The sequence below is a fragment of the Phocoena sinus genome, chromosome 2, assembly GCF_008692025.1.
Source record: "Phocoena sinus isolate mPhoSin1 chromosome 2, mPhoSin1.pri, whole genome shotgun sequence".
In the NCBI taxonomy this organism is placed as follows: domain Eukaryota; kingdom Metazoa; phylum Chordata; class Mammalia; order Artiodactyla; family Phocoenidae; genus Phocoena; species Phocoena sinus.
This window is the reverse complement of record NC_045764.1, coordinates 163042223-163061237: the sequence shown is the minus strand read 5'-3', so window position 1 is coordinate 163061237 and position 19015 is coordinate 163042223. Positions and strand designations below refer to the sequence as shown.

The 19015-nt window shown below is 37.1% G+C and overlaps 1 protein-coding gene and 1 pseudogene across 2 annotated transcripts in view; both read left to right on the top strand.

Annotated features, from left to right (window-relative positions):
• Positions 1-19015, top strand: part of PTPN21 (protein tyrosine phosphatase non-receptor type 21) — a 71847-nt gene that overhangs the window by 11277 nt on the left and 41555 nt on the right. For both annotated transcript variants that reach the window (XR_004348440.1, XM_032622553.1), the window contains exon 3: positions 17724-17893. Coding sequence is in view for 1 of the 2 variants with exons in the window: in XM_032622553.1 (XP_032478444.1) it covers positions 17724-17893 (170 nt within the window). In the remaining variant the exon portion in view is untranslated. The remainder of the gene's footprint in view (positions 1-17723; positions 17894-19015) is intronic.
• LOC116748911 lies at positions 259-4390 on the top strand (annotated as a pseudogene).

Genomic DNA, 19015 nt, shown 5'->3' with positions numbered 1-19015 from the left:
TATTATCACACAAGTTATTATAGAATTTGGATACCTGTTTACTTAAATAAATGGAATATTCAACCTTCACTTAATTTCTAATAAATTTAAGGGGTAATAGTCTGAGATGTTTTTCTCCCAGTGCTGGATTTTCTACCTAAGAGACATTGGAGATGTCCTTGAATCTCTGTCACCAGTGATCTATCATAATAGTGTGGTCTCGAGAAGCCGGTAGGAGCCTGCGACGTTGTGCCGTTGTCTGAAGATTCTTCAATCACTATGTCAAGTGACACAAATGTTTCTCTTTCTTCATATGGTGAAGATCAGGGATTTAATTTACCCGAAAAGCTAGAGAGGTACCATTTGTCCCCACTGGAATGGCAGGTTTTGCAGAAGTCGTTGCATATGGATTATATAAATTGAAGAACAGGGGCAATACTAAAATGTCTGTTCACCTGATCCACATGTGTGTGGCAGCCCAAGGCTTTGTTGTGGGAGCAGTGACTCTTGGTATGGGCTACTCCATGTATCAAGAAATCTGGGCAAAACCTAAACCTTAGAAGAGGAGATGCTGTCTTGGTCTTGGTGGTGCTTGCTTTAGTTAGACATCTCATATTGAGGTTATATGTTTATGTTGAAAATAAATTCTGTGGGTCGGACAATAACATGGTAATTTGAATACTGGCTTCCTTTCTTGCAGGCTTGATTTGCCTAGTGGCTAGTTCACTAGCTAGGTCATTCAGGGGAGTCAGATTAGCACAAAAACATGTCACTTTTAAATGCACTTGATAGTGGTACAATGTCCACCTTCTTAAACTCTTCTGATAAAATTAGTTGTAAAGAGGACAACATGCCAAACCTGTAAATGCTCCCAGGTGCTGCAGACTGTCATATGCTTTTGATGTAATGTAGGAGTCCTGTTTACCCCAGTTAATTTAACTCTTTCTGACTGCGTTGTGGACTGAGTACTGTTTTTAAGGTCTGGTTGGCTCTTGAAGAACCCTTTCAGAACAGTGCACAGAATACAACCTTATAAACCTCCCAGCAACTATGTGTGTGTTTTTAAACCAAACCTAAAGAGCTGGTAACAGCTGCTTTGAAGTAGTATCTGTTTCAGAATCATAGTTGTAAACATGAGAATAACTTAACTGTAGATCCCCGTTTAGCTGTTTTGTAATTGCAGAATTATAGTTTGTTGCTGTTATATTAGAATAATTTTGAAATGGCATTTTGAAATAGAAGTGTGTATTTTAAGTGCTAATGCAAAGGTAAATGAAAAATACTTTTTAAATGTGTGCAGTCTGTTTATTTTCTCTGAAAGAATCATAAATGTTAAACTAAATAAATTGCCTGTGATGGAAGTGATTTATGAGCAAGTTGGTTTGGTCAGACATTATACAAACTTTGGTATACTACAGAATGCTTTGTTGTACTTGTAAAATTCTCTTGTCTAACCTGAATTTACATTCCACGGTGATAACATGGTAAATGTAGTGTTATTAAAGTAAGTGAACACACACACAAAAAAATAAATAAAAAATAGTGTGGTCTCATGACCATATGGAACTGACATGAATTTGCTCATATGGGGAGGTTTGTGAGTTGTTACAAAATGGCAGACATGGGGAACTGACGGTGTTTTAGGGGCTCTGTCTAAGTTCTCTCATTGTTCTTGGTGTATATGGTTTCAGATCTAATTCCTTATAATGCTAGACGCTCTAACAGCTTTCTGCTGTCCTCCTCGCGGGTGGATGAACATTGTCATCCTGGAAGCTTGACATGCCTTATCTCATTTAATCCTCACGATGAGTTGGCCATTATTTTTTCCATTTTAAAAGGAGGAAACAGAAGTTCTGAAAAATTGGGTGATTTGCTATGCAAATCTGGGCAGTCATACAGCAGAAGAGCCAGAATTTGAGTTTGTATCTGTCACACTTCTGCTAGAACTTTAACTTTTAAAATTATAAATGACATGGACCCCTTTGAGACTGTGATCAAAATGCAGAATTTTGCATACAACTTCAGGTGGGTCTTGGATACACCCCTCTTTCAGTCGTCTATGAGCTCAGGCTGTGGGCCTAGAAGCCTCTTGCATGAGGCAATCTTTCCCCTTCTCTCTGCTTAACAGGATCTTTCTTTCTCCAGAGTGAAGGTGGTGGTAGGATGGAAAATTTGTGAAAAATTCAAGACCTTCATATTTTTAAGAAAATAATTTGCCTCTGAAGTATCACTCCTCCCCCACTTCCCCTGCAAATGCCTGTTTTTTTTTTCAAATGCCTGTTTTGAATGGCCTTTATCTTTAGATCTCAAGAAAGGCCATATGGGGTATTCATTTCCTCACTTGGACAATTAATGTTAAGGAAAAAAAATCTCCCTTCAAGGAGGAAAGGGAGGAGGTTGTGAATGATAGTTCCTTTATTGTACCTCTGATGGTAGATCCAAGTCTGTCTTCCCTACCAGACAGCACCTTTGTGCCCACCTAGACAGTAGGTATGTGACAGTTCTCTAGTGAATGAACGGATGACTCATATTTCCTTCACGCATTAACCAATTCCCCCAGCCAGTTGTTGAGCGCTGTACTTCATTCACCTTGTCAGATACACACCCTACCTGAACATGGCATTTTCTTTTCTGTTAACAAAGCCTTTGCTCATATCACTGCCTTAACAATATGTTGGTTTAGCAAATATTTTCCTATTTGGTTCTCCAAGCAGTTTGTTCATAAATAAATGTCACTTGGATTTATCTTTTAATGAACTGACAGGATACCCAGAGGCAATTTAAATTCTTAAGAATCAGCTTAAGGGACTTCCCTGCTAGCGAAGTGGATAACACTCTGCGCTCCCAATGCAGGGGGCCCGGGTTCTATCCCTGGTCAGGGAACTAGATCCCACATGCATGCTGCAACCATGCCATACTAAGGAGCCCACGTGACACAACTAAGGAGCCCGCCTGCCACAACTAAGACCCAGTGCAACCAAATAAATAATAAATTAAAGAAAAAAAAGAAAGAATCAGCTTAAGATGTTAATTTCAAAAAAAAAAGAAAAAAGAAAAAGATGTTAATTTCACTAGAAAAAACACGCATGTCACAAATCCTATATGAGATGTAGCAGCATGTTATAGAAATAACTTCTGTCAAGGGTTTGTGCCACCTTATATAGATCATCCAAATGAAATCACTAACAGGTGTGCAGAGTTTTCATTTATAAATAGGACAGAGTGTGTTATTTTGAACAAGCTTTAACTGAACAGCCTAAGAAAATACACAAGTAATTTCATGCTGGGTGGAAACAGCTCATTTCCTTGTGAATATAAAAACAACTTGTCTTAAAAAAAAAAAAAAAAAAAAACAACTTGTCTTTGCTCAGTCATGTTACAATTATTTAGACGGCTCAGACTTTGACTTGACAAATTAATTTCGATATCAAGTGGATTTTTAGCAGATTGAAATTTGTACCATCAAATTCAACTGCAGTTGGCAAAGCACGGGGTTTTGTAGGCAACAAGGTGGAGTTTTGGTGCTAGTTGAATATGGGTTCAAATCCCTGTACACTACCTATGTGGCCCAAGGAAACCAACTTAACTTCTTTGGATTTTGTTTCTTTCATATACGATACGGGATAGTAACAATAGCTTTCTGTTGGGTACTGACAGGGTGCCTAGCACTGTACTAGATGCTTTACGTATATTTAATTTAATCCTGAGTTAATTGACTTCCTTCTTCCTCCCACCATCTCAGAGATGGAGTGGACCAAAGATGGGCAGTGTCCAGACCCAGGGGAGGTCCTGGTGCAGGTCACTTGTTGTAGTATAGAGTTATTTTTCTTTAGTCATTTCCGTTTTCTTTTTCATCATGTAGATTTGTTCATTGGTTGGAATAATTTACTGAGAAAGATGGATTGGAGAAAAATGACTCAAGGTGTTGTCATTAAGTCAGCCAATTAAGTTCACAGCTACACCACTGAGAATAAAGATATTCCCTATAATACCCTTTCTCTTCCTCCCAGAGTTTGGAATGAATCATCTAGAAAATAACCTTAATTCTCACCCATATTTTGCAAATGCATATTTGTTTGTACTTTTATTTCTGGCACGTATTTTGAAGTCAGATTTATGTTTGAATGGTGACTTAAAGGAAAAGAACACTTCTAAATTCTATATTGCAGTAGGATAACAGAAAGAAAAGTGAAGCATGTTTAATAATGAAGACTATATCTAAAACTACATATTATTATTTGTTCAATATCTGTGACCCATTGCTAGAGTGCAGACTTCACTGTCCATTACAGTACCCCCTGGGCCTGGCTGGGGCAACTAGTAAGTGACAGCCCCCAGCTAGAGTTCAGGTCTTTCAGCTGCAGGTTTAACACTTTTCCCTCAACGATCCTCTAATTTTCCTTTGAGCCATTGCCATTTTTCTAAAGAAAAGCAATCCAATTGTTGTATTTTTTTAAAATAATTTATTTTAAAAGGAAAGAAAGAGAAAGAAAAATTGCCAAAGAGAAAGCCCCATTAGTGAAGGAAGCATTTAAGTGTAGAATTTTCTATACTACAGAAGATGTAATATTAAATTTTATACTGTTTAAGGGGACTTAAACTCTGATATTAAGAGTTAATACTACTTGAGCACTTATTGCATATGAAACATTGTTTTAAGTGCTTTTAATGTTTTTGCTTATTTTGATCCCCAACAATCCTATGAGTGAGGTACTCATATCCATCTTAATTTTACAGATGGTGAACAGAGACCAAGAGTTGTTAAGTAACTTGCTCATGGTTATGTGGCAGAGACCACAACGGGACTAGTTCTTCTGCCTTCTTTTTTTTTTCGATACGCGGGCCTCTCACTGTTGTGGCCTCTCCCGTTGCGGAGCACAGGCTCCGGACGCGCAGGCCATGGCTCACGGGCCCAGCCGCTCCGTGGCATGTGGGATCTTCCCGGACCGGGGCACGAACCCGTGTCCCCTGCATCGGCAGGCAGACTCTCAACCACTGCGCCACCAGGGAAGCCCCTTCTTCTGCCTTCTTGATCAGCATCTTTCCTCCCGGTATGTGACCTTGGGCCAGTGACAGGTGGCCTGCCACGGAGCGTGTGCCCTTAAGGACAGCCTGGCACAGTGCAGCCTCCCAAATCTGATGGAGATTGTTTAAAGTACTCTTGTGATTTGTTATCTTTTATTTTAGTTACTACTACAATTTATTTTGTTTAAAATATGTTTTTGAAGTCACATCAGGCAAAGAAAGATAAGTCTGAGAAGGAACATGAATCATGATTAGGCCGCAAGACATGGCTGGGAATGTCTGAAGTGCTGAGGGCAGAGCTGTTTGATAGGAAGCCTTTTGCGAACCTGTTCCCTGGCAGAGTTGGAAGTAGCAGTCTGATGAAATACACCCCGGGAGAGTTCCCTGCTGAGACATTTTCCAAAGCAAGATCTGGTTGCACTGCTGTTGGATGAACTTGGGAGCTTCTAGAGTCAGAATCTGCATCCAGACAAGAAAAAGTGGTAGAACCAGTGAGCCTGTTGAAGCACTTGCTGCCTTTATCGATAGAACTGGATCACTGTGATTTAGCTGCTGTGCACACAGATATTATTTCCACCTGTTACGGCAGTTCACACCACCCAAGTGTTTCCGTTCTACCATCTGTGAATTATGAGCATGGGGACAGGGCCACTATAAATTGTTATTCCACTTTTAATTCCTCTTCTGCAAGTCATGATTCTATCATTTAACCTTTGCATCTGGTGTTTTTTAATTGAGACTTTTATCATTATATACCTTGAATATAGGGTAATTGGATATAGGATAATAGAGAATAATTCCTATTACCCTTGAGCACATACAGATTAATGGTAGTTCATCCTCTTCTACTTTTAAGTGTAATGAAAATATCTTATGTATTTTTAAGTAGAACTTCTAATAAAATGTAACTGGTGTTATGGTACTTAAACAATTAAAAAATATCGAATGTATGTTTCTGAGTTATGTACCTCCAACCCCCCACCCCATTCTTTGATCCTCAGTGAGGAGCATATAAAAGCGAATCCATTAAAGCCTTAAGTGTGGCCTTTATTAGATGGAACTTTATATTACTGATAGAAAAGGGAAGTAGCTTTTGTATGTTAAACAGGGAAACAGTTTTACTCTTTTCTTGTAGTACTGGAAGAAGTATTTGCTATAAGTAGAAAACCACCTCGTAAATATGTGGGATAGAAAGTTATTTCTTGTATGATGAAACCATGATTTGCAAATTTTGGTTGATGAAGAAAAAACAAATACAGCTTTTAGTAACAGAAGTCTATGAGTTTCTTCATGTGTATCTGTTTAGGATTTTAACCACGAAAGTAATTTCCCTGATTTTATCATCCTCAGCTTTTTCATGGTAATACTATTGAGAACAGTGGAGCTGCTATACGTATATTTTTTTAAGGCAATGGAAAATATGTTGGGTAATATTCTTTTAGGCAATAGATATTAAATGTGACTAGATTCTTTCTTGAAATGTATAAGGCCCATATTCATTTATAGTTTTGGGGGGGGTTATAATTTTTTTTTTTTTTTTTGGCCACACTCTGCAGCATGTGTGGTCTGGGATCTTAGTTCCCCAACCAGGGATTGAACCTGACCCCCTGCAGTGGAAGTACGTAGTCCTAACCACTGGAGCACCAGGGAATTCCCCATAACCATTTCTGTATAACATAAAACAGCTATAATTTCAACCTGAGAAAAGTGAATGTCAGAAAAATAAGCAGCTATTCCTAAATACACCCATTTCAGCCCTTCTTTTCATTTTTATATTGTGTGGTTCCAACTTCTAAAAATATGGCTCACACTACTAACTGTCTATGGTGAGACAAGATAGAAGGAATAACTACGACTTGAGTTCAAGAAAACATGAAAAATATTTTTTTCCTGTGACTTAATTGAAATATAAAAACTGGAATATGGGCCAAATTAGACTGAGGTTATCTGTTTTTTTTCACTGTCCTCTCAATAAAAAGAGAACAGCTACTATTTATTCATTGCCTAAAACACAGGCATTTGTGAATTAAGCTAATAAGCAAGCCCCAAAAGGCCCAAATTTAGGAGATTTGAACAAAAAGAAATCTAACTAATTCATTTCTTGGAATGGCATATAAGAAATGATCCTGCAGTATAACAAACTAGTTAACTAAAATGATTGAAGAATGGAAGGCTCTGTTTTGCCCTCAGTTTCGAGGGTCCTAATCAAAGTGACCTCGTATGTGGTAGTACAAATAGAGAACATCAGCCTTTGATGTTGAAAGTGTGTGCAGTAACATCTGTTATTTCTGTCATTTTTGTGTAGTAAAATGTTATATGTACTAAATTTTCCTGTTTAATTCTAGCTTACTCTTTAAAAACGTGTTTGACATTTTAATTTTATAATTGAATATCTTTCTCCATAGCGTTTATCAGTATCTAACTTCTCAGATAATTTTGCTTGTCTTTCTCCTCCTACTGGAATGTAAATTACTTGAGGGCAGGAATTGTGTTCTTTTGTTCAGTGCTGTATCCCTACCACCCTGAACAGTGTTTGACTCACAGTAGGTATTCAATCAATATTCATTGAATGAAAAGATGAATCGTTCTAAGACTTTAGTCCATTTTTCTTAGAAAGTATATTTTTTGAAGAATGATCTTATTGTGTTTCAGGATCATTGTTTCTTCATAGCATCTTACTGTCCAGGATGGTAAGTAGAAAAGCTGTGAGCAGTCCTCTATGTAAATAGTGATCCCAATTCATGTCCTGGACTTTCAAGAAATTGGCTTACCGTTTTACTTTTTTCCTGGAAGTTAAATGCTCCAATAACAACAACAAAATCTGGTCATTTAAGGACTTCAGTTACTTGGGCTTCAGTTTAATAAGTTTCAGTATAATTTCAAGACTAAGATGTACTTTTGATTGTCAACTTCTTGAATCCTCATATGTGTAGAGTACAGTGATATTGTAACCTTGACTGTCAAATAGGTAATGTATTATTTAACCAATGATAGAAGAAAATGGATTGAAATTAAACAGAAAAGAAAAAAAAATACTGTGTGCTTTGAGGCATTGTGACCATCACAGTATCTGTCAAAAGGAAGAAGTGCAGTGCTTCATTATTTATGGCACACACCGTGTAGAGGTAAGCTCTAGACTTGAATTAGGTTAATACTTGTTAACTGCCCTTGTTAGATGATCTCTGCCAGGGATAGGCTTTATCTAGTGCTGTCTCCTCTCATCTCCCTCCTGATGAAAAGTCTTCTGACTTCTGCCTAGTCTAAGAAAAGCATCAGGATAAAATTATAGTTGCAATTTTATATGGGATTAACTTTTATCGAACTCAGTGCATCAGTGGCTTAAAAAACCCTTTGGCTAATTTGTATGTCCCTGTACTTTAAAAATAGTACAACTAAAAAGACTCTTAAAATAATTAGACAAGAAATGATTTGGATTTGGAAAGGGTTTACATTCTGACAGGATTTGGACCTGCTTATAATAGCTGGTGTCTTCTTTAAATGACTGTGATTTGGGGTACTGCACCTTTTATCCAAGCTCTAAAATTTGTAAACTGTCTTTTCATCTGAACAGAAAGCTGAATTATCAAAATCACCTTGTTTTCAGAGTAAATGTTAGTTCTTTTAAAGTAAGTCAGCTATGTTGTGTCTGGAAAGAAGCCAAGTTTTGTAACTGTGCAACTTTTGTTTTTATGGAAAAATCATTGAATAACTTTATGAAAACTCCTGATATGTTTGTTCAGAACAAAATAGGAAAGGGTGAATATAAACATGACAGTGAGGAAGTTTCACAAAAATTATTCAATGATAATTGAGGATTGATCTAGAGGATGCTAGAAGACTCAGATATTTAGAGGCTTCAATTGGAATGAGTTTCCCCACAGGTCAAGTCAGCTTGATTTGGTCACAGTGGGAGTAGAGAGAGCTGTGAGAAAGAGAAGCCAAGTGGAGGTAAAGTTTCTTATTGGGAAAGGTACTGGGTAGTTAGGAGTGGTGGGAGGCATGAACCAAAAGCCATTAAAAAGAATTATTTAAGTATTTATTCATTTATTTTAAATATTTATTTTAATATTTATATTACGTATAAATATTATTAATGTTTATCTTAAAATTTTTTTAAAAAAAATTTATTTTTGCTGGGTCTTAGTTGCGGCACGCGGGATCTTCGTTGCGGCATGTGAACTCTTAGTTGCGGCATGCATGTGGGATCTAGTTCCCTGACCAGGGATCGAACGTGGGACCCCTGCATTGGGAGCGTGGAGTCTTACCCATTGGACCACCAGGGACGCCCCCCAAAAGCCAATTATTAAAGGCTGGTTTATGGGGAAGTTTTTTTTTGTTTTTTTTTTTTTTTGCGGTACGCGGGCCTCTCACTGTTGTGGCCTCTCCCGTTGCGGAGCACAGGCTCCAGACGCACAGGCCCAGTGGCCATGGCTCACGGGCCCAGCCGCTCCGCGGTACGTGGGATCTTCCCAGACCAGGGCATGAACCCGTGTCCCCTGCATCGGCAGGCGGACTCTCAACCACTGTGCCACCAGGGAAGCCCCGCTATGGGGAAATTTTTATTACAATTAAACCAAGCCCATAAACAATACAGGATGTGCGTAACCCCAAAAATTTGGACTCAAGGAAGAGAAAACATGATTCTGAGGAAACATCTAGGTCAAGTAATGACTGGTAATAGTTGAAATTTAAGGCACACAGGGGAGCCTGTCTGTACCAAAGTTTTTGTATTTAAAAAATAAATAAGTAAAAGGTCCTGGTAACTTTAAATAAAAGGAAGACATTAGTTTGACTATTATTTGGACATTTTTATTTTCTTGGAAGAAGCATAACTGACTCAAGTTTTGTTCTGCTTTCTCAGACACACCTAAAGAGATCCTATCTGCTAAATTTAATGTACTCATAGCAAATGTTGTGAGTGCTTTTAAGTTTATCAGCACAATTAAAACTTGCAAAGTACTTTACCACAACGTTTTGAGGAAGGTGGAGTCCGTGTCATTTTCCCTATGGATAAGCTGAGATTCAGTGAGGAAGTGACTTGCTCAAGAGCTGGTCAGTGGTGGAGCCAGGATTCAGAAGCCAAAAGCCTTTGGACCAATCAGTCTGTGCTCTTGGAACTACACCGTGCTAGTGGCAGCTATGGGAATTGCAATAGCCCCCTGGAGGAAACATCAGTAGAAATAACAGCAGTTCCCCAAACAGCAAAAAACTGAAATACCTTTCACGGCTTTGGAAAATATGGTTGAACTTACAAGTGAAGTGATGAAACCACAGTTGGCTCAAGTACTGTAAAGCTCTATATAAAATAAGTTATTTTTCTAACTATATTTGGGAAATGAAATAACTAACTTTGCCTTATAACTAAGGAGAACTCTTTGGTCCAGACTTTTTTTTTTTCTTAATTTATTTATTTTATTTTTCGCTGCGATGGGTCTTCATTGCCGTGCGCGGGCTTTCTCCAGTTGCGGTGCGCAGGGGCTACTCTTTGTTGCGGTGTGTGTGTTTCTCATTGCGGTGGCTTCTCTTGTTGCGGAGCACGGGCTCCAGGTGCACAGGCTTCAGTAGTTGTGGCTAGCGGGTTGTAGAGTGCAGGCTCAGTAGTTGTGGTACACGGCATGCTCCGCGGCATGTGGGAACCTTCCAGACGAGGGCTCGAACCCGTGTCCCCTGCGTTGGCAGGTGGATTCTTAACCACTGCGCCACCATGGAAGCCCCATTTTTAAATAAATTTATTTATTTTATTTTTCAAACCATTTATAATGCCAATTTTTAGAGAACTTTATAAACTTCTCTACCCCTCAGTGTCTACAAAAGGACACTGACTAATTTTTAGCAACAATGGTTGTTATTAAATACATGACTAATTGATGTTTAGAGTTATTTGTTCCTTTGAAAAATAACTCCAGGCTACTTTGCCTTTGTAATTCTTTATAACTTCCTTTGAAAGGGTTTTTCTTTGTATGTGTTCTCTCTTGGTGAAACAGTGTTACCCATCACTTCCTGCTGCTGCCAACGTGCTACTTAACAAGTCTTTCCCCTTTGTCTTTTTTTTTTGGCTGCACTGCAGGCTTATGGGATCTTAGTTCCTCAACTAGGGATCGAACCCAGGCCCAGGGCAGTGAAAGTACACAGAATCCTAAACACTGGACTGCCAAATTTCAGTAATTTGTCATCTTTTAATCTGCTTTTAATTGGATAACCAGATTACTAAACTCATTACAAGTATGTGTAAAATAAAATTTTAAAAAGTTCTGTAAAAGAGGAAGGAGAAATTTCTTCTTTGTCAAGGGCATATACTTTATTGCTTTGATTTTGACAAATTTTTCATTACTCAAACACATTTTTGCTTATTCAGTGTTTTTCATTTATGTTCAGATAGTTGAGTTTACCAGGTATTTGTCAAACTGTACAAAATCTTGACCTAAGTATAGATATTAGAAAGTAGAAAATATAATTAACCAGTAGCTAGGTTCATCTATTTCTGGTTCATTTTTTTCCCCTTAGACTTTTTCAAATACACTGAATATGATGTATTTAAACATCTAAAAATAAAGTTTTAAAATTGTGTGTTTGAGTTTGATTTTGAGTGGTTCTGATCTTCAAAAATATCTTTTTTGAGATGAAATTCACACAACAGAAAGTTAACCGTTTCAAAGTAAACAATTCAATGGCATTTAGTACATTCACAATACTACCTCTATCTAGTTCCAAAACAATTTTATTACCCTAAATGAAAATCCTCTACCTATTAAGCAGTTACTCCCCATTCCTCCCTATTTCCACACCTCACAACCACCAGTCTACTTTCTGTCTCTATGGATTATCTATTCTGGATATTTCCTTTAAATGGAGTTATACAACATGTGACCTTTTGTGACTGTCTTCTTTCACTTAGCGTAATGTTTCTGAAGTCCATCCATGTTGTAACGTGTGTCTACTTTTTAAAAAAATGATTGAATAATGTTCCATTGTATGTATATTCCATAATTATCTTTTCATCTACTGATGGATATTTGGCTTGTTTCCACCTTTTGGCTACTGCAAACAGTCCTGCTATAAACATGTGTTTACATGTATTTGTTTGAGTGCCTGTTTTTAGTCCTTTCAGGAAAATATATAGGAGTGGAATTGCTGTGTCACATGGTAATTATATGTTTAATTTTTTGAGGAACTGCTAAATTGTTTTCCATAGCAGCCGAACCACTTTACATTCTTACCAGCAATATACAAGGGTTCCAATTTCTCCACTTCCTCAGCAACACTTATTTTCTGTTTTAAGTTATAGCCATCCTAATGGGTGTGGAATGGTATCTCATTGTGGTTCTGGGTTGGTTTTCACTACTGGTGATTGAGCATTTTTTCATGTGTTTCTTGGCCATTTGTTTGTGTTCTTTGGAGAAATATCGAAGTCCTTTGCCTGTTTTTAAAAATGAGTTGTTTGTCTTTTTGTTGTTGTGTGAGTTCTTTATATATTCTAGATTCTAGACCCTTATCAAATATATGATTTGGAAATATTTTCTCCCATTCTGTAGGTTGTCTTTTTGCTTTCTTGATTTGGTTCTTTGATGCACACAGTTTTAAATTTTGATGAAGTTAAATATGTTTTTCCCTTTGTTGCTCATACTTTTGGCATCATATCTAAGAATCTGTTTCCAAATTCAGGGTCATGAAAGTTTACTTCTATGGTTTCTTCTCAAGAGTTTTATGGTTTAGTCCTTACATTTAGGTCATTGATCCAGCTTGAGTTAATTTTTGTATATGGTGTGAGGTCAGGGTCTAGCTTCATTCTTTTGATTGTGGATCTTTAATTGTCCCAGAACCATTTGTTGAAGAGACTGTTTTTTTCTCCGTTGAATAGTCTTGGTACTCTTATTGAAAATCAGTTGACCATAGATACATGGATTTATTTCTGGACTCAGTTCTATGTCACTGATCTAAACATCTCTCCTTATACTGGTATCTCACTGTTTTGATTATGGTAGCTTAGTAGTAAGTTTTAAAATTAGAAAGTGTGAGTCTCCCAACTTTGTTCATTTTTGATATTGTTTTGCCAATTTGGGTCCCCTTGCAGTTCACATGAATCTGAGGATTGGCTTTTCCATTTATGTGAAAAAGGCTCTTGGAAGTTTGATACGGATTGCATTTGAATCTGTAGGTCACTTTGGGTAGTGTTGCCATCTTAACAATATTAAGTGTTCCAATCTGTGAACACAGAATATCTTTCCATTTAATTTCTTCCAGCAATGTTTTGTATTGTTCAGTATACACATCTTTTCACCTCCTTGGTTAAATTTATTTCTAGGTATTTTATTCTCTTGGATGCTATTATAAATGGAATTGTTTTCTTAATTTCCTTTTTGAATTTTCCATTGCTGGTATATGGAATTCATACTGATTTCTGCATGTTGATCTTGAACCTTGCAACTTTGCTGAGTTTTTTGGCTCTAGTAGTTTTGTTGTTGTTGTTTGTTTTTTTGGTAAGGGCTCTTTTGGGATTTTTAAAAATATATAGGATCATGTCATCTGTGCATGGAGATGGTTTTACTTCTTTTCCAGTTTGGACGCTTTTATTTCGTTTTCTTACCTAATTGCTTTGGCTAGAGTTTCCAGTACAGTGTTGACTAGTGGTGTTGAATATGGGCATACTTGCCTTGTTCCTGATCTTAGGGGAAAAGCTTTCAATCTTTTACCATTCAGTGTGATGTTAGCTGGGGATTTTCATAAATGCTTTCAAGAAGTTCTGTTGTATTCCTTGTTTGAGTATTTTGATCATGAAAGAGTGTTGGGTTTTGTCAAATGCTTTTTCTGTGTCAATTGAGTTGGTTGTTTTTTCCCCTTCATGTCAATAATATGTCACATTGATTGATTGTTTTATGTTGTACTCCTGGGTTGAGTCCCACTTGGTCATGATGTATAATCTTTTCAGTATGCTGTTGGATTCGGTTTGCTAGTATTTTGTTGAGGATTTTTGCACCTATTGTTATAAGGGATATTGGTTTATAGATTTCTTTTATGGTGGTGTCTTTTGTCTGGCTTTGGTATCAGGATAATGCTGGCCTATAGAATGAGGAAGGAAATGTTCTCTACGTATCTTTGATTCCCTCTCCCCCTTTGTTTTCTTTATGGATAGGTTTAAATTTTTTTGTGGGGGGAGAGAATTAATTATCCGGCTTCTCAAGGTTGTCATCCAAGACAAATACCCCAAAGTGGACTTATACAGAAAATTCTATGCCTGACGAAATTTAATCACAACATTTTATTGCTCAAACTCTACGTACTCATCTTAGAAACAAACCATATTATATTATAAAATCTCTGGAATCAGATGTTGTTATTTCAGTATGTATGTGTAGAAATTCTAAGAAGGCATTGAGTCCAAGGGTTATAATATTATGAGATTTTAGTTACTCATATGTATATAAACATTTCTTGGAGCAATTTTAGAAATATGATACCTCCTTGAAAGTATTTACAAGATATAAACTTTATTTTGGCTAGCCTGAACTACCACTTAAGAGAGAACTTGAACACAGGGACAGTTTCCAAAGCAAATACTTTACTACAACATAAAGTGGGTTAGTGTTCAAATGTCTAAAATCTTAGACTTTCCTGTGACTAAAATAGCTAATCAATAAATAATTTGCCAAATCTATATTCAGCTGTTTGCACAAAGTTCTTGATACTCCTTTATAAGGTATATAATTTGTAAATACAAAAGCTAATTATGATGCAATTTTACAAATGTACTTCTTGATTTTCTATCCATATGTGGCATAATAAATGCATTGCTATAATAAATAAACTTAGCAGATTTTTAAGAGTTTATTTCTTCTAGAATGTGCTTATTTTTAGAATGCCAGCAGTTTATTCAGATATTTTTGTATATCATGATCAGTTCACAAAAGATGCAGCCACAAATTATGTAATAAACCTATAGTTTTATAATTCTATTTATATTTTTGTGTTTGGAGGATTCAGGCCCAACTAGATTTAAAGGGAAGGGTAATGTTTACAAAGAGTATTTTTAAGACCTTTTAATTTTGATTAAAAGTGATATACCATTATGACCAAAACAGTTTTAGATTCTAAAGAATATCCAGTCTTCTGTGTTTATGGCAAAAAATAAATATTTATTGAATTAAGTGCATAGCAGTGGTATGTTTTATAGACCAAACATGGTACATGCAGCCTAGTTCTAAAATAGAACACAAAACATAAATACAATGAACAGAAATGTATTGTGTTGTAATCAATCCAAATAAATGTAATTAGAAAAGTTTTTTTTTGTCAGGGTCTTTAATCGATTTTGTTGATGTTTAGCAGAGTGGGTGAAATTAAATAATCTTTTATAAATATAGTGGTTTTCTAGTGGCAAAATGCATTCATATGTGTTTCACATTTAGGTCTCATGATGGAGTTATGAGGGAGGTATTACCTTATTTTACACTTGAGAAAACCGAATTGTACTGATTGACTTTTCCGCTTCACAGTGAGCAAGTATTGGAAATTAAACCCAGGACTTTGGACTTTTAGCAACATCTTCTTTCTGTTACCAGATTTTTCTTTTCTGTAAGTTGCAGTTCAGAAGAAAGAAGGAATAGGAATAGTACCTGTTTTCCAAAAATGTGATACTATTCTTTTCCTACAGGTAACATATAATTTATTTTATAAACATAATCATAACTTCAGAAAATAACAACAGTAGGACTCAGACTTTGTGCTGTATTACAGTGTGTTTGGATTTTCAAAAATAATGATTTCCACACAGCTTTTCAAGGATAGGTTGTTCATACGACCATCTCCTACGTAACACTGGAGGGGGGCGGTATGCTGTAGTGCAGTGATTTTCAAACTTTAAAGGGTACGAGAATTACTTGAGAGTTTAATAGCTCTGTAGGGCTCACTGCTCTCCAGGTAATTCTGGTTGAGGTGGTCCAAGGACAGCACTTGGAGAAACACTGGTTTTAGAGTTTAACACACACAACAAGTCTCTATTTGATAAGGTAATGGGGGTGATTTAATCTATGATATTGTTCTAGTTCTTGGAACAGAACCTGGTCCAACATAGTAGATGTCCAAAATATTCCATTCGTATGTGATGACTTGGGTGGCAACTGAGAAGCAGGAGAATATTCATTCTTTCATTCAAAATTTACTGAATTCCTGCACTATTCTAACTGTTTGTGTATAAAGGGAAAATGGATACATTCCTCACTCTTGTTGAGTTTCTTTGATTAATAGACTCATTTTAAAGGTATGGTGCTTCCTTTGTAAAAACTTGTAAGATGAAATTATTAATATAGAGGACATGTTTTGTTCTGTTTTGTTTTTTTGTGGTACACGGGCCTCTCACTGTTGTGGCCTCTCCCGTTGCGGAGCACAGGCTCCAGACGTGCAGGCCCAGCGGCCGTGGCTCACAGGTCCAGCTGCTCCGCGGCATGTGGGATCTTCGCAGACCGGGGCACGAACCTGTGTCCCCTGCATCGGCAGGCGGACTGTCAACCACTGCACCACCAGGGAAACCCCCTGAGGACATGTTTGAATATTGAGGTCACTTTTTCTCTGTAAATTAAAAACTCATTTTTTTGAGGATTACAGTTAAAGAAATGGCCTGAGTGTTCTTGTTTTATTGTTGCTCTAAAGCTATATTATCCAGTATAATGGCCACTAGATGTTTGCGGTTATTTAAGTCAGTTAAAATTAAGTAACACTGGGGACTTGGTGCCTCAGCTGCACTAGCCACATTTCAAGTCCCCAGTAGCCACGTGTGTGTTATACTGGAGAGCGCAGATACAGAGCAGTCCCATCATCGTAGGAAGTTCTATTTGACAGTGTTGCTCTAAGAATCTAGAACAAAGCAGTGATTTTTCCATTGCCTTGATCTGTAAATGGATTTTTGAGGTAAATATTAGCAGTGGCCTGAGGCTGTCATTTCAACCCTTAAGTGCATGAACACTTTTTCAGGTGGACGAGGCCCAGGGTTAGGATTGATTTACTAGAACAGTTTATTACACAGCAACTAAGATTTGAATGCTCATATCTGGACATTTTTCTTAAACCTCCGAGTAAGACACTTAAGTTATTTTACTGCTTTAGGTATATACCTTTTCTCATGGTGTGTGTGTGTGTGTGTGTGTGTGTGTATTTACCTCCACAGCATTACAGTTGCTTAAATTTGTATCTAGTGAACTTTGCGGGGGGGCAAAGAAAAGTTGCAATTACATCTTTATTACTAGAATTTTTGGTATTTACATGAAATAATTTATTCATAGATGCCAAATTTGAGCGTAGTGACAAGTTGGATTAACACTAGTCAGAATTCAACTAGGTCAAACCCCAGTTACGCTTATTATAAAATATTAATTACGGTAATGTAGTATTTTGATAATTTAAAAACTAAACATTTTACGTTTTTTTGTTGAACTTATGTAAAATCCTGTAGCACCTGCTGCATTCTGATGTCTAGACATTTTTCTATGCAGGGTTCAAGAAACAGTCTGCAAGCGTAACCGACTTTTTGCCTCTATTTCCTGAATGAGTATCTAGTTAGAGATAGGTCTTGCCTCCTTTTTTTTTTTTTTCCCCCTTCGGCTTTTGCTGTGGTCCCTTTCTGAGAAGAGAAGCAATAGGAGACGGTCACTTGGTCCCAGGTCATGGATTAGAGCAATTAAATCCTTTTGTACATTTCTGCTTCCTTCAGTGATTCTCCCTCTTTCCAGATCACTTACTTTAGCCTCTGGTACTACAACAAGCAAAACCAGCGCCGGTGGGTAGATTTGGAAAAACCTCTAAAGAAGCAGCTGGATAAATATGCATTGGAACCTACCGTCTATTTTGGAGTGGTGTTTTATGTGCCTTCAGTTTCACAGCTGCAGCAGGAGATTACCAGGTAAGAAATAATGTGCTGTTTGTTTCTAGGAAATCCAGTGAAATTAAAAAGGTGAAATTAAGGTTGGAGTCAGGAGATAAGGCTAAACTTTGCCCTCTCGCCCCTGCAGTTTTAGCCTCAGTATTACATGGAGGTGCTGGTATGTGGTGTGTCACAGTGCTTTACTGCATGTTGCATGAGTTATGGGTTCACTGGGCATGAAGGAATGATTCAAAGGAAAAATGATGTTTTTACCCTGGCTGTGAACTCTTCTTGTAGTGATGTCACCTTTAATGTTTTTGTTGAGTTTTTTCTGACCTTTGTAACAATGAAAGGAGAGAGGAGATTTAAAAAAAATTGTCACAAAATCTGCGTTTACTCCTCAAGGAAATGTGTAGAAGGGTCCTTCTAATTCTGACACCAGTAGCCATAGTATTCTGTACATAGGTGTGGGGCAAAGGGGAGGTGGGGGAGGTGTTTGAGATCAGAAAAGTTTGGCCAGTAAGTGCACTTAAAAGGGACAAAGGCAGCAAGGGTAGAATGTATTAAGGAGTGGGATAGAGGAACTAAATGTTCTTTTTTTTCTTGGCAATAACAAAAGAAAAAACAAGGGATCAAATTTGGATTCTTTTTTTTTAATTGAAGTACAGTTGATTTACAATGTTGTGTTAATTATTTCTGTACAGCAAAGTGATTCAGTTATATATACATATATATATACATTGTTTTTTTAATATTCTTTTCCGTTATGGTTTATCATAGGATATTGAATATAGTTTTCTGTGCTATACAGTAGGACCTTTTTGTTTATACCAAATTTGGATTCTTGAGCCTGCCTTTCACATTCTTCAAAATCCACCACTACCGTATCTTTTTAACCCCATTTAACATTACTTTCGAGCCAAGCTGGACTACTTCTAGTGTGCTGAACATGCTGCATGCCCTTTCACCTTTGTGTCCCAAGACCTTTCTTTCATAAATATGTACTGGAATCCTGTTCATCTGATTTTAGTTCAAAAGGCACCTCCTCCATTAAGCTTCTGTGGTCCCTCAGGGTGGAATGAGTTTTGCCTCCTCCAGGCTATTCTAGAATTTGCTTGTACTTACGATGGCAGTTGTCACAGCCTTTCCCTACAGTTATCT